Source organism: Branchiostoma floridae, chromosome 6 (assembly GCF_000003815.2).
Source record: "Branchiostoma floridae strain S238N-H82 chromosome 6, Bfl_VNyyK, whole genome shotgun sequence".
NCBI classification, from domain to species: Eukaryota; Metazoa; Chordata; class Leptocardii; order Amphioxiformes; family Branchiostomatidae; genus Branchiostoma; species Branchiostoma floridae.
Genome location: NC_049984.1, coordinates 6,631,917 through 6,644,442, shown reverse-complemented (window position 1 = coordinate 6,644,442; position 12,526 = coordinate 6,631,917). Strand labels below are relative to the sequence as shown.

Genomic DNA, 12,526 nt, shown 5'->3' with positions numbered 1-12,526 from the left:
GCGGCTGCCTCGGTACATAGTTGTACAGCGGGTCAGGTACATGTAACACCCTAGGTGGGACCACAGGGCAGGGATTTTGAACCTTTTGATCCGCTCATACTTGGGCGACTTGGGCCTGTCCCTACCCTTTAATCAAGGAGGTTAAAAAGCTTTAATACAGCTAGTGTGTGGTGGCTTTCCTTAAACACTGCACAAACAGTTTGGATTCCCATCCAAACGGATGACAATCTAGTGAGTAAAAGATAGTTCAGAGCAGCCGTGATACAAACCTACGGTCCGTTGTGATTCTGACTTGAAGCGAGATCACAAGCCACCTAACCTTGAGTGAGGCAAGTTTGAAGAGCAAGAGCGAACCATGGCCTGCTGTGCTTGTGCTCAGGAGCGAGAGGAACCGCCACCGATTACTCCCGGGAAAAGGGTAAAAACTTTAAAAGAGATTTTTGTTGATAGAAATTTAATATAACTCGTACTATATGAAGAGGCCAGAAAAATGTTAAGTATGATATGTAGTTGAATTGTAAAACGGTCTTTGAGAAATCGCAATGGAAAGGGGGAGAAGATTTGAGATTTGTTTTTATTTTCAATTATAAGTATGGCGTCGTTTGAACTTTGTCCCTTCACTACGTAAATATCGAGGTTGTTAAGTTTAGTGTAAACAAACGGACTGAATAGAAAAGAGGCGAGACAAACTGATTTTCACTGCAACAAGAAAAAGAATCTTTTGCGAAGATCACCATTTCCTCTTCTTCAACTGAATTCGGCAATACACTTCAACAATGTATATGCAAGAACTTTCTTCAAGAAAAAGAAAGTACTGTTACAGTAGTGCCTCACAATATTTGAAACAGATTTGCGTCAGGCGCAAAAATTTGGTAAATGGCGGAGGAATAAGTCAGTTATGAAGACTGAATGACTTTGATTTGCGGTGTTCGCTCGTTCGCACTGGTTTGCTCCCGAAAATGTGGTGAAACGTTATGACATGGTCCCCCAAACTGCTGTGCGTCGGCTGCAGTTTACATTGCCTCCGCTGAGCGTCATGTAAAACTAAAAGACAGAGTTTTGGTTTTACTACGGAGCAAGCCAGCAAACCTTCGCTGATTTTGATATATACCATAGTGGATTGCACGCCGAACTCAGCTATAAACAGTTTTGTACCCCACGTGTGCACCCTCACGGTTTTAAATTTAATTTTCGAAGCGTCCAAGCTTCTAACTTTTGTAAATCCATTTGGGTAAAATACTCATCATAATTTACTTTTGAATGGGAAGTTGTAGTCGCTTGTAAAGCGCTAAATATTCGGTTTGTTACAGATATATGGCCACTAGATAGTGGGGGCATCTGGCTGTCCGGGCTAACCTTACAGCACCTACAGTCCTGCAATGGCATTTTTTGGGTCCCGGACTGTAGAATATAAGCAGTATAATTGAACTTTTTGTCTGATAACGCTATGAACGATGAAGTGTTATGAAATTATGGCTTTCAGAAAATAGTGACATACAGTAGACATCGATCAATCTTTTAATCAACGCCCAAACAGCAACAAAAAATCAACGTGTTCTGAGCTGACTGACCCATTTGAGGGATAGCCTGTCAGGCAAACGCATAAAACGTTACTGTCGAAACAAGTTACAGTACTCACTCGCGACATCTGCTTGTAGATCTACAGGCCCGATCAAAAAAGTGAAAGTGTTCCCGCTGGGACTCTCCATTACGTCATCCCTACCCAGCGTGCCCCGCGCAGGTATTCCCCGCTCGGCCACTTCCGTATTTACACAGTTTTTTGTTTGCCACAGAAATTTTCGTGCCCGCACCTGGGCGTAGTCTTCGGTTTTGTACTGGCCAGACCCGCTCTCTGCTGCTAGGATGTGGTCCAGTAGCCACATCCGCAACCCGCTGGCGCGCTCCCTGTACATGCAGGCCGTCAGGCAGGCCGAGATAGAGGAGGAGCTGAGGGACACGCGTTACGAGGAGGTGAGCTGCCCCCCTCCCCCTCAGTCTTTTTACACAAGCACCTTTTAAAAAACTACTCCTTACTGAAAGTATTTGAAAAGCTGTGTTGGGGCTCCTTTTTATCATTTTAATTTCAATACTAAGTTTGCTTATTGCAGAAAATGTGGCAAAAAGAGAGTTAGATGAGTTAAAAGTTCCAGCAAGGAGGTTTATAGAACTTTGCAGGGTGTGCCCCTCCCATTTTCGTTTTTGACACATGCAAAATATATACTACGCTCCCCACATATTATGGAAGGACCTTCTAGTTGCAGCTTTCCATGCTTTTGAAGACCAAGTCTTCTTCTTGTTGAAGAAAGATGACGTGAGAGTTTATGGGTGAGCCCCCCTCCCCCTTCCAGTATAAGCTCTTTCACACTTCCGAGTACACTTGTGCACAAACAGGAATTGTGAATTATATGTCAAAGATGAAGGCCGCTGACTTGTAAACATTTCGTGTCTCTAACAGTGTCGAGATTGGCATAACAATAGTGAGATGTTATTGTAGAATGTCACAATGATGGAATTCAGTTTGCTGAGCAAGATCTTCTAGCCCAAGTTCCTTCTACTACAGGTGACACAGAAACAGAAATGTCAGGAAGGATGGAATGAGAAAGTCATCAGGAAGGAAGAAGAGGATGAAATCTCTAGTCAGAGAAAGAAAAAAAGCAAAAGAAAGAAAACAAGGAAGAATAAAACATGTGTTTCTCTTTTCAGTGGTATTCTTGTGATATGAACCATTTCATATTAAAGTGAAACTACCCAGCCAATTTCAGCCTGCTGCACTCTGACACACAGAAATCATGTAATTCTCTTCCAGTGGTATACCTGTGATGTGAGCCTTCTCAGTGAGACCCTCCAGCCCAAGTACCTCCCGCTGCACTTCGACACAGAGACAGAGGAATTCCTGCAGGGCAGTCGTGAGAAGTCAGACTGGGTCTTCACCCAGATCTTCCACTCTGTGGTCTCCACCCTGCTCAGCATGTTTGTGTCTGTCACTTCCATCAATGGGTGAGTAGGGGGATGGGACAAAATCCAGGGAGAGGATGCATGGAAAATGATACAGCATCTGACATGCTTATTTTTTTTATGTTTTGTTTTGTAGGGTAGTATTGTATGTGGAACTGCAGTTATTATGAGAATCAAATTTGATCTTTAATATTGAGGTTGCTACATATGTTGATACCCTATGGGTGCCAGGTTCTTAAAGGGATGACTTTTTTTGGTCTGTGTAGCTTGATGTATTGCAAACTAGACGTATCATTGTTTACAATAAAATCCATATTTCTTTTCCTTTTTTTAGCCCCAAAAAGGACAAAACAAACAAAATCATTTTCTGTAATTTTTTCTCAGTTAACTAGCTGTATAATGTCAGGAGGATATCATACAAAAGACAACAAATGTCTATCCTAACAGTAACATATATGCTTGTAGTGTAAGAAGTCAGAGGGGCGAGTAGAACAGAAATAAACTATATACAAATATCCTGACAGACCCGGAGATCGAACCCGGGTCCTCAAGATCACAAGACCAGCAGCCTAAATGACTGAGCCAAAAGCCTGACAGGCGTTTGGCATGGTCAGTTAGCACTACTTCAACCCCCCACTGTTACAGTAGCACTCTGGTTTTTACTGTGCAGTGATGAGATCCACGTTTCTCCCTTCAGCTGGCTGGGGCGGGGTTCCATGTTCGTCTTCTCACAACAACATTTCTACAAACTCATGAGGATCGCACCTGGCTGGCAGGTAGGCAGCAACTGCAAGCTTATTTCTATGGCTTAGAGTTACAATATTAGGAGCTCCTGTGTTACCGGCATTTGGGGCGGTCAGGTTGGCAGAGCTAGCACTGTCGACAGCCATCCTCTTCACATCCTTCCAGTTAATGTTGACTGCTTGGAGGTCCCTCTTGATGGTCTACCTGTAGTTCATCTAGAGTCCACCTGTGCATGACTTGGTTTGCTAGTCTAACTAGTGCAAGTCTTGTAACATACCTAACCAACCCAGACCCCGCTACACTTTAATACATGGTATAAACTAAACATGCCGGGCTGTCTCCAACTTTAAATAAAGACACAGCAGTACTTCCCTCTCTGCTAGGAGGCACTGCTACAGGGAACTGGGGCAGATGAAAGCGTTGTAAAGATGGGAAAATATTTTTTTCTTAAATTCTTTTTATTTTGCAGGCCGAGCGGCTTCTGGACCTGGGTGCGGGGGACGGTAATGTCACGAGGATCATGTCAGGCCACTTCCAGGAGGTTTTTGTTACGGAGCAGTCTCCCCCCATGCGAGAAAGGTTACAGGAGAGGGGGTACAGGTAAGTTGTTTACTGGGGGAGAGACATGATCATGGTCTCTTGATCAATATGGACTGCAATGCTTCTTTGTACCAGGCAAGTGTCATGAGATCTATATGAGAACCAGGTCATATATCAGTATATATATATCTATCATATATCTGGACAAAATTGAAATCCGTTCAACATCTTTTTGTCTGCAGGGTTAGTGGTGTGTGCTCTACTTCATACTATACTCTTTCTTCTAAAATAAGTGCTGGATGCTAAGCAAAATGTACTAAATTGTATTTCTTTAAGTCTTTGGCATGACATTCATCTTTTGAAATGGGGGTTTGCTGCAGTTGGGTACATTTTTTTATTTGTTGTTTTCATGAAGAATCTGTTTATGACTGTGTCTTGTCACGTGACAATGTCTATCATCAGTCAGTTGACAATGAAAATCCAAGATGAGATCTACCAGGTTGATAAAGGGACAGAGAGCGTTTTAAAAGCTTCCCAAGCTTTGAACTGTAGTAGTGTGTATATTTTGTTTAAATTCTTGTATAAAGGATCTTGTTGTTTTCCAGCAAACTTATTCTACGGTGAGAAACTGACTTCTATTGTCCCCCAATCCCAGGTTACTCGACATAGAGGAGTGGCCGACACCGCAGTCCGGTTTAACCTACGACCTCATCAGTTGTCTGAACCTGCTGGACAGGTGCGACAAACCGCGTTCGGTCCTGGAGGACATCCGACGCTCACTCTCGCCAGACGGACACCTGATCCTCGCTGTGGTGCTGCCGTTCAGTCCGTGTGTGGAGTCAGGTAGGGGGCGCTAGTGAGACACGCATTTTGGAAAGGCACTTGGTGAAAATGAGTACCTAGCTTTGATAAGAGATACATTATACTCTCAGACCATAAAGCTGGAGGTCCTGTATTTTAGAAGAGTCACACCAGTAGTATGGACATCATTTCTTATTTTATATACTTTGTATACAAACTGTATGTATATGTGAGAACCCACCACACTTATTGATAGGAGTATAGACATCATTTCTCATTTTTTCCTAGTCCTATGAAGGACTTGCTGATAAGATGACTCATTGAGACTTCTTCATTTACTTCTTGAAAGGAACGACTTATGTTCCTTTTTCAGAAACTTATGTGGATTTTATATATCTACATGTATATGATATATACAGGGTATGAACGTTTACTCCGTTTTCCCACTACCGCAAAATCAAATCTGTATATGATATACACACGTAATGTGAATGTTATTTTACAGGATCTAAGCTGGTGGACCCGTCGGAAGTGCTGCCTGTGGAGGGGAAGGGCTGGGAGCTGCAGGCCAACAGTTTTGTGGAGCAGGTGCTCACGCCCAGCGGCTTCGAGGTGGAGACCTTCTCGCGCCTGCCGTACCTCTGCGAGGGAGACTTGTACCACCCGTACTACATCCTGCACGATGCTGTGTTCGTGCTCAGACCTACAGAAGTAGAAACTCAACAAGAAAACAGAGTCTGAGGGGATGGTGTCTACCAGGGCTAGGGGTGGGTATCGGTACAGTGTACTGGTACAAAACCGTTTTTTTCTTATTGGACGGGTCCAAAAAAACAGACCTGAAAAAATTCAGTGCACCAGATGTTGGACCTATTGGAAAATTAACAGATCACAGGTCCGGACCTGGACCTGGTCCTCTGGACCTGAACCGTACCTGGACCTGAACATTCTGTACCGGTACCCAGCCCTAACCAGGGCTCTAACTTGTACCTGTCATTTTGACAGAATTTTGCTGCATATGACAGAAAAAATTCAAGACCATTCCATCAACCTTGATGCAAAAGAGTGGATGGTTAAAGATACAGAAGCATCCAAATTTGAATAAACCATGCCTAAACTGGCCTGAAAGTTATATAATAATAATGATGGTAGTTTGTACATGATGAGAGAAAACATAAGTCTGCACTTTGTTACGCACAGTTTCAGGGAGTGAGTATAAATCAATGTGTCCTAAGAAGACGACAGGGTTTTACCAAATTTTGCAATGGTGAAAAATTGTCATTCCTGGATTTGGGTCCAGATTTTTTCCCAAAATGCAATCATTGCTGTCCTTGACAATACAGAGAATGAAAAAAATCAAACCAAATTTGGGAGGTTCATTTGTACTGATAAACACACTTTTTGTTGAATACTGAGTGATAGAGTTTTGTTTTTCTAGATCTTTGATATTGAGACTTTTATTTACTATCCAGCATGTCATTTTAAGGACTCTTCATGCTCCTTTTGAGAGGTACATTTAATGGCTGTACCTTTTGTGTATACATGTACTAGCAAAAGTCATGTTAGGCTTAAATTGTATAATTATTATTATAAATAATGCCAGATTGAAGTCTTTTCTCTGTAGATAAAGAAAATCTCCAGGTTGCCAAATAAAAGTTCAGGATAAACTTCCTTTTTGCCCCACTGGGTAGATGTGACACAGTTGCTACGACAATGCTATATTTTCATGTGTTCTTTGTGCATTATAGTTATGGACTATGCAGACAGGAAGCATGAATGCTGTTTCCAATTGTGGCGGAGGATTTGAAAGTTTTTATAGGGATTTGTTCGATGGGGAGGGTTGAGGGTGGTCTGACTGCACTTTAAAGATAGTCTCTGGCTATCAACAAAAGTGTACAACAGGGAATTCAGAGGATATTTTCCATCGGGGAGGGGGTGGGGGTGAAACCAGAAAAATTTCACAACAGAAAAGTCACAAAGAAGTACAGATCCAGTCAAATCTGTACTAGTGACTGACTCTACATGAGAACCACTTGTCCAATGTTATCACTTGTTGGTGGCCCCATAGATAATATTTCCCTTTGACACAAGCATTAACTTAAGAATCCTGTCTAATGTGACCACCTGTCCACATAGGGCAGGTTTTATTGGTTACTGTAGTGGTCTTCTTGGCCAGTTTTGACTTAACATTCCTTGCAATGGCCTCTTTACTTCAGTGACTGTATTCAGACAAAAACAAACTTAAGAAGACTTTATCATTTTGAAACCTGTATGTACAGGCAAGGAGGTAAAAAAAAACTCCTTGGTACAGGAAATGTGGAAATACTGTATTCTGTTGATTTATTTCTTGTTGCCTGAAAGCAATGTGAATATAGTGTGTGTTTCACCTGCATATGTATATGTTACTGTCCTGTCTACATGTGCTGCTCATAAGCTGTGTTTCTGCAATTACTTGAATGTATGAAAGTGAAAGATCATACCCTTGTGATGTTGCTGTAATTAATGTGCCAATGCTTATGTGTAAAATGCTATCCGTGTTTTCATCTTGTATGTGCAAGAAAATCCTTGCAGCTAGAAAAAGGATTGTGCTTGAATGTAAAAAAGTGGAAGAAAGATATCTTCTTGGAAGCAATAATGTTAATAGAGTGTTCGACTGGAAGATGTGTGTGGTGTTTGGTCCAAATGTTCCTTCTGAAATAAAGGCATAATAACACACATGCAATAGTATATATTTGACTTTTACTTTCACTTTCAAAGCCTTGTCTTTTTTCAGTTCTGCTACAAATAATATTGGCAACAGTCGTGTCGTTTGGGCTTCTTCTTTCTGCTGGATTATCCTTTCATTTGATTAATGTTAGAAAGCTAATAATATGTGACTCGATCTCCACGAAAAGTGACCCCGTTGGAGCTAATCTCCATGCAGATCCTACGGTAGCATAAGACAGTATCAAAAGCTAACGGCAATGTTGAAGACAGACCCTGCAACAAGTCGTTTGCTGATGAGGACAGAGAAGACGCCGCAGTTGATGACTACGATGGTTGCGACATGCACGAAAATAGTCCTGCCGCAGAAACTATCCAAATCTCGCTTCAGTTATTAATTAGACTCGTTCAGACTGACAAACATATTCAACGTGTTAAGTAGAAACAAATGCGATTGTCTGATGTCGAAAGGTGACTGGCCAGTTTATTGGATTTTTCTATCTTTCCATTTAGATTTTCATTTCGGGAGTCTTGGTTCCTGATTGCAAGTGTCTGTTTAAAAAAACCAATTATGTTGAATGTTGAAATTAGTGGAATTGTCTGCTTTCTCTTCTCGCATTGCAATTATGCTGAATCAATATGTATGTATGACGAAGTGATACACAAGCTTTAGTTACAACAGGCGGAACCTCAGACTGTCCACACGGAGTGGCACCGTGAGATACGCCCAGACGCTAAAATGGAAGACCAAGACTCTGCACAACTTCAAGCAAACACTGAGAATGACTCCTGCAGCATGCTTGCTGTTGAGAACAGAGAAGACGGCACCCTCGACGCCGACTACGACAGTCGCGACATGCACGCAAATATTAGTAGTCCTGCAGCCGAAACGATCGAAATCCCGCATAACCCTCGCCACCTCTGCAACACGTTTCATCCAGACCGAAAATTCGTTCGGAACAGGAATCCGACTTACTTTTCCGCGACAGAATCCGCTAGACCTCGAAACGAACAGAACCCGAATCCGATGTACAAATCAAGCTCCACAGACGAGGAACCCCGGAGTCTGGATGATGACGACATCACCAGTGGGATGAAACCGGTTAGTGTCGGCCCTAAACTTTGTAAACCAGCTAGCGGTGAGGACGATGGCTGCAGCATTCAGCCACAAGTGGAAGAACATGACGAAGATGACTCCACTGTCACCTGTCCAACCCACAGTGACACACAACACCAGGAGGACATGGAGGATGTTCTCCCAGCTTGCGGACCAACAGCGTACTGTGATGACGACACGTGCAGCATCCAGTCATACGCTGTTCGGTACGGAGGCAATGGCGACGACAGCGGCGACAGCGGCCAGTCGTATAATTTACGGTATAGGGGAAACGGCAACGAAGACTGCATACAGCCGTACGCTGTTCGGTATAAGGGAACTGACGACGACGACTGCAGTCAGCCACGGTGCACTGCTCAGCTTGGGGGCAGCAACGGCGACAACATGTCCCCAAACAGCGGCGCTGCAGCTTGGAACGGACAAACGGTCGACATCGTCACCAACGCCGATGTCGATATCCAACCTTATGCTGTTGCATACATGGAACAGAGTGATACGGGCCATACGGCAGCAATGCAGTGCAATGAAGAAGCTCCAGCGGCTCCAAATATCGGCGATGACATTCCTGCACCAGGTCGCTCAGACGGGAACAGTGCCACAAAAGATGTTGGACACCCTCCGGTCATGGTGCACGACAATCCGATGTACGGTCAGAACAAAGGTAAGGTGTAGTTCAGTGTGTAAAACTGTTTTAAAGGATTAGTTTTATTTCTTTTGCAACAGGGGTTCTGTCATGATTATGATTGTATAGATGTTTTTGAATGGATATGACGCCCGTCTAACTCTCAACATTTTCAAAATATGTATTGCCACAAAGTTAAAAGGGCATTGTGCGGCACTTTTGTGCCTATTACTATCACATTGTATCTAATCTGTTAAACTTCCAATGAGTATCCTTGTTTATTTTTCGTTCTTGGCCGTCTGTAGTTTTGCTTTACATAATTCTTTTTAGAAGGTTTTAGTGCTCTCAAGTAGTTACGGTATTATGACATCATGTATTGATTTTCCTTGACTTTGAGTTAACGAGTTGTTTGTTTACATCGTAAACACCTTTGGTCATGCTCATCACAATGTGTCTTTTGTGTGTTTTGTTTTGTCTAGAATACGGATGTCTCACGATTACCGTTTTCCTGGTGTTGTTCATCGCCGGTTGGGCCTGTATCGGCGTCTACTTTTCTACCGGCTTTAACCGCAATAAAAAGGTAAGCACATGCTTTCTGTCACCATGCGTGTTTATTGGACACCATTCCAACAGGAAACAGGATGCTTGGCAATCTAAAGGCGCCTATCGAGATCACCAGAAGAAAGATTATGACGGGATCCCTAATAGACATTGAAGACAATTTTAAGATATCATTGAGACCTCTTAAACATGATTAATATCAGAAAACAATTATTGTTAGACCTTGATAATCAGATGAGGTCAACGATGAGACCTCTAAGATATGATCCAGATTTTGGAGGAAATCATATATCTATATATCTATATCTATATTTACATCTACAAAACTGTCACCTATCACCTATTCAGCATAACATGAATATGATTAATGACGAATCGACATGACGAATATTCAACTAAAGAGATATATTTTTGGTGATCTTTAACACCAAAGGTTGTCTTAAATACTTTTAAATACGACATCGCATCACATGTATCATGAACCAACCTTTTTAAAGGCCAGATTTAAAGGCCAAATTTTCAGTTATGTTCTGTAGTTGGTATTCTCAAAATATCAGGCGATACGTATGCTTGTGGGGTATATAGATGTAATAATTATAATGTACATTCCATATAATCCACAGCCGCAATCAGGTACCGACACTACCCACATCATTGGTCACCAAGCGGTGAATAGTACCATCAACACTGGTCAGCCGGCTTTTGACACAACCTACACTCCTGTTCAGTCAGCATTGTACGCTACCTACACCGTGAGTCCTGGTCAGTCAGCAGGGCATGCTACCTACACCACTGGAGAGGTGCAGATGTCTTCAACAGAAAGCCCAAAGGGTGGAAATGGGGGCACGCAGACGACCGTTTTCGGTGGAGAGGGATCAGGACGCGGGAAGTTCAAGGACAGTCTCGGAGTCGTTGTGTCTACCGACGGCGAGATCTTTGTGGCTGATCGCAAAAACCAACGAATCCAAGTCTTCAACATGAGTGGGGCTTTTCTCCGTGTTTTCCCGGTGTTTGTGTCACCTTTCGGAGGAAAGGGAATGTTCCCTTGCGATGTCACCATTGCCCAGGATGGCCGTCTCAGAGTCTTGGGAACGGATCGTCTCGCCAATCCCGGGTCTGCTTACGTAGCAGAGTACAACCAGCAGGGTGTGCCAGCGACCTCGCTTCCCCGACGCCCACCATACGCCACCCTACAGTCGCGATGTTCTGCCATTGCCGTCCACAGGCGCAAAGGCGTCGTCTTGGCTGGCCAGACAGATATTATCCAGCTCCTGCCAGACGGCAAGGTTCGTTCGTCAGTCTTCCTTATTTCATACAATTTAGTACAGTATAAAAATTCATAATCCTGCTACAATACGATGAACCTTTCGTCGTTAAACATACTTGAGATATTTCAGTCTCAAAAAATTACAAGAAAATACATGCCTTTACCTTTGTGCCAAATTCCAAATCATTACATAAAGATAATCGTCATGCTATAAAACCACTTGCATTACCTTTTGGCTAGCCATAGTAACATGATCTTTTATCCCCACTATAAGGAGAAGTTTAGTTTATCTAATTATAATGATAGTTATTTTCATTTTGTGTGTTAATTGCATCTGTTCAACATCTTTTGTTGTGACCTGCACACAGCCCACTGTACACGTGGCAAAAAATGTACACTAAAGGTCTTCATTCCATTTTTTAGAAGAAAGTCGAACTGGCGGACTCGCAGGTCGCATCGGATCTAGCCGGGGACATCCTCGTCACGGGCACTGAACTAAGCGTCGTCCGCGTCGGTCGCCACTTGTTCAAGTTCGGGAAGCCTCTCGGCGCTCCCCGCGGCGACTGCACGGTCGTGTCGGGCCGGCGGGGTCGCATCATCGTAGCTGACGCCGAAGGTGGGCGGCTGGACATGTTTTCGACCCGCGGGAAGTTTCTCCGCACCATCGGGGGCATCGACTACCCGTGGGGCGTCGCTGTGGGGCCGCAGGGACAACTGGTGGTGACAAACCCCAGCAACAACACGGTCACCATCTTTCACTTGTAATAGAATTCAGCATTAGAGGCAAGAATTTTTTTGTGGCCATACTGCTCAGTGGCAAGACACATACTTTATGTATTTTTTCTTTCTTTGTGCAATTGATGGTAATATAAATACTAAGTATATGTAAGATGATGAGATTCAAATATGACGATCCGTCAACCCTTTTTTGCCAATCGGACATTTACTATACTGTTTGGCTAGCCCCTGAGGCGTCGCCAAAAACGAAAAGCCGGTTAGACGTTCTTTGAATCCAGACGATTGTAAAAAATCGACGCGCAAAAACTAACTTGTAGCTTATCTATCCGTGAGCATTGTTTTTGGAAGGAAAACTCCACTTGCAGTTTTGATGATCAAGCATCTTTTCAAATTGTGCCTTTCTGTTGGCAAGATATTTGGTTGAGTTTTTCTTAGAGTTAGGATGGGCTGAACGAATAAAAGTAAACTTGTATGTGGATGG

At 43.1% G+C, this 12,526-nt stretch overlaps 1 protein-coding gene across 2 annotated transcripts; it reads left to right on the top strand.

Annotated features, from left to right (window-relative positions):
• The first annotated feature begins 350 nt into the window (after positions 1-350).
• LOC118418702 (methyltransferase-like protein 9) lies at positions 351-7,751 on the top strand. 2 transcript variants are annotated; one of them, XM_035824762.1, is made up of 6 exons: positions 351-418; positions 2,807-2,997; positions 3,653-3,731; positions 4,169-4,299; positions 4,895-5,082; positions 5,546-7,751. In XM_035824762.1, exons 1-6 carry the CDS (start codon positions 356-358, stop codon positions 5,779-5,781), a joined length of 888 nt encoding a protein of 295 aa, XP_035680655.1. In that variant the 5' UTR covers positions 351-355; the 3' UTR covers positions 5,782-7,751. The 2 variants fall into 2 exon arrangements, with proteins under 2 accessions (XP_035680655.1, XP_035680654.1); XM_035824761.1 differs by lacking the exon at positions 351-418 and adding an exon at positions 1,735-1,971.
• Positions 7,752-12,526: the final 4,775 nt, after the last annotated feature.

Bases quoted from the DNA above. Each gene is read 5' to 3' on its own strand.
- LOC118418702 (XM_035824761.1), top strand. From the start codon at position 1,864: ATGTGGTCCAGTAGCCACATCCGCAACCCGCTGGCGCGCTCCCTGTAC. The intron at 2,998-3,652 runs GTGAGTAGGGGG...TTCTCCCTTCAG, and splicing joins TCTGTCACTTCCATCAATGG to CTGGCTGGGGCGGGGTTCCA. The intron at 3,732-4,168 runs GTAGGCAGCAAC...TTTATTTTGCAG, and splicing joins GGATCGCACCTGGCTGGCAG to GCCGAGCGGCTTCTGGACCT.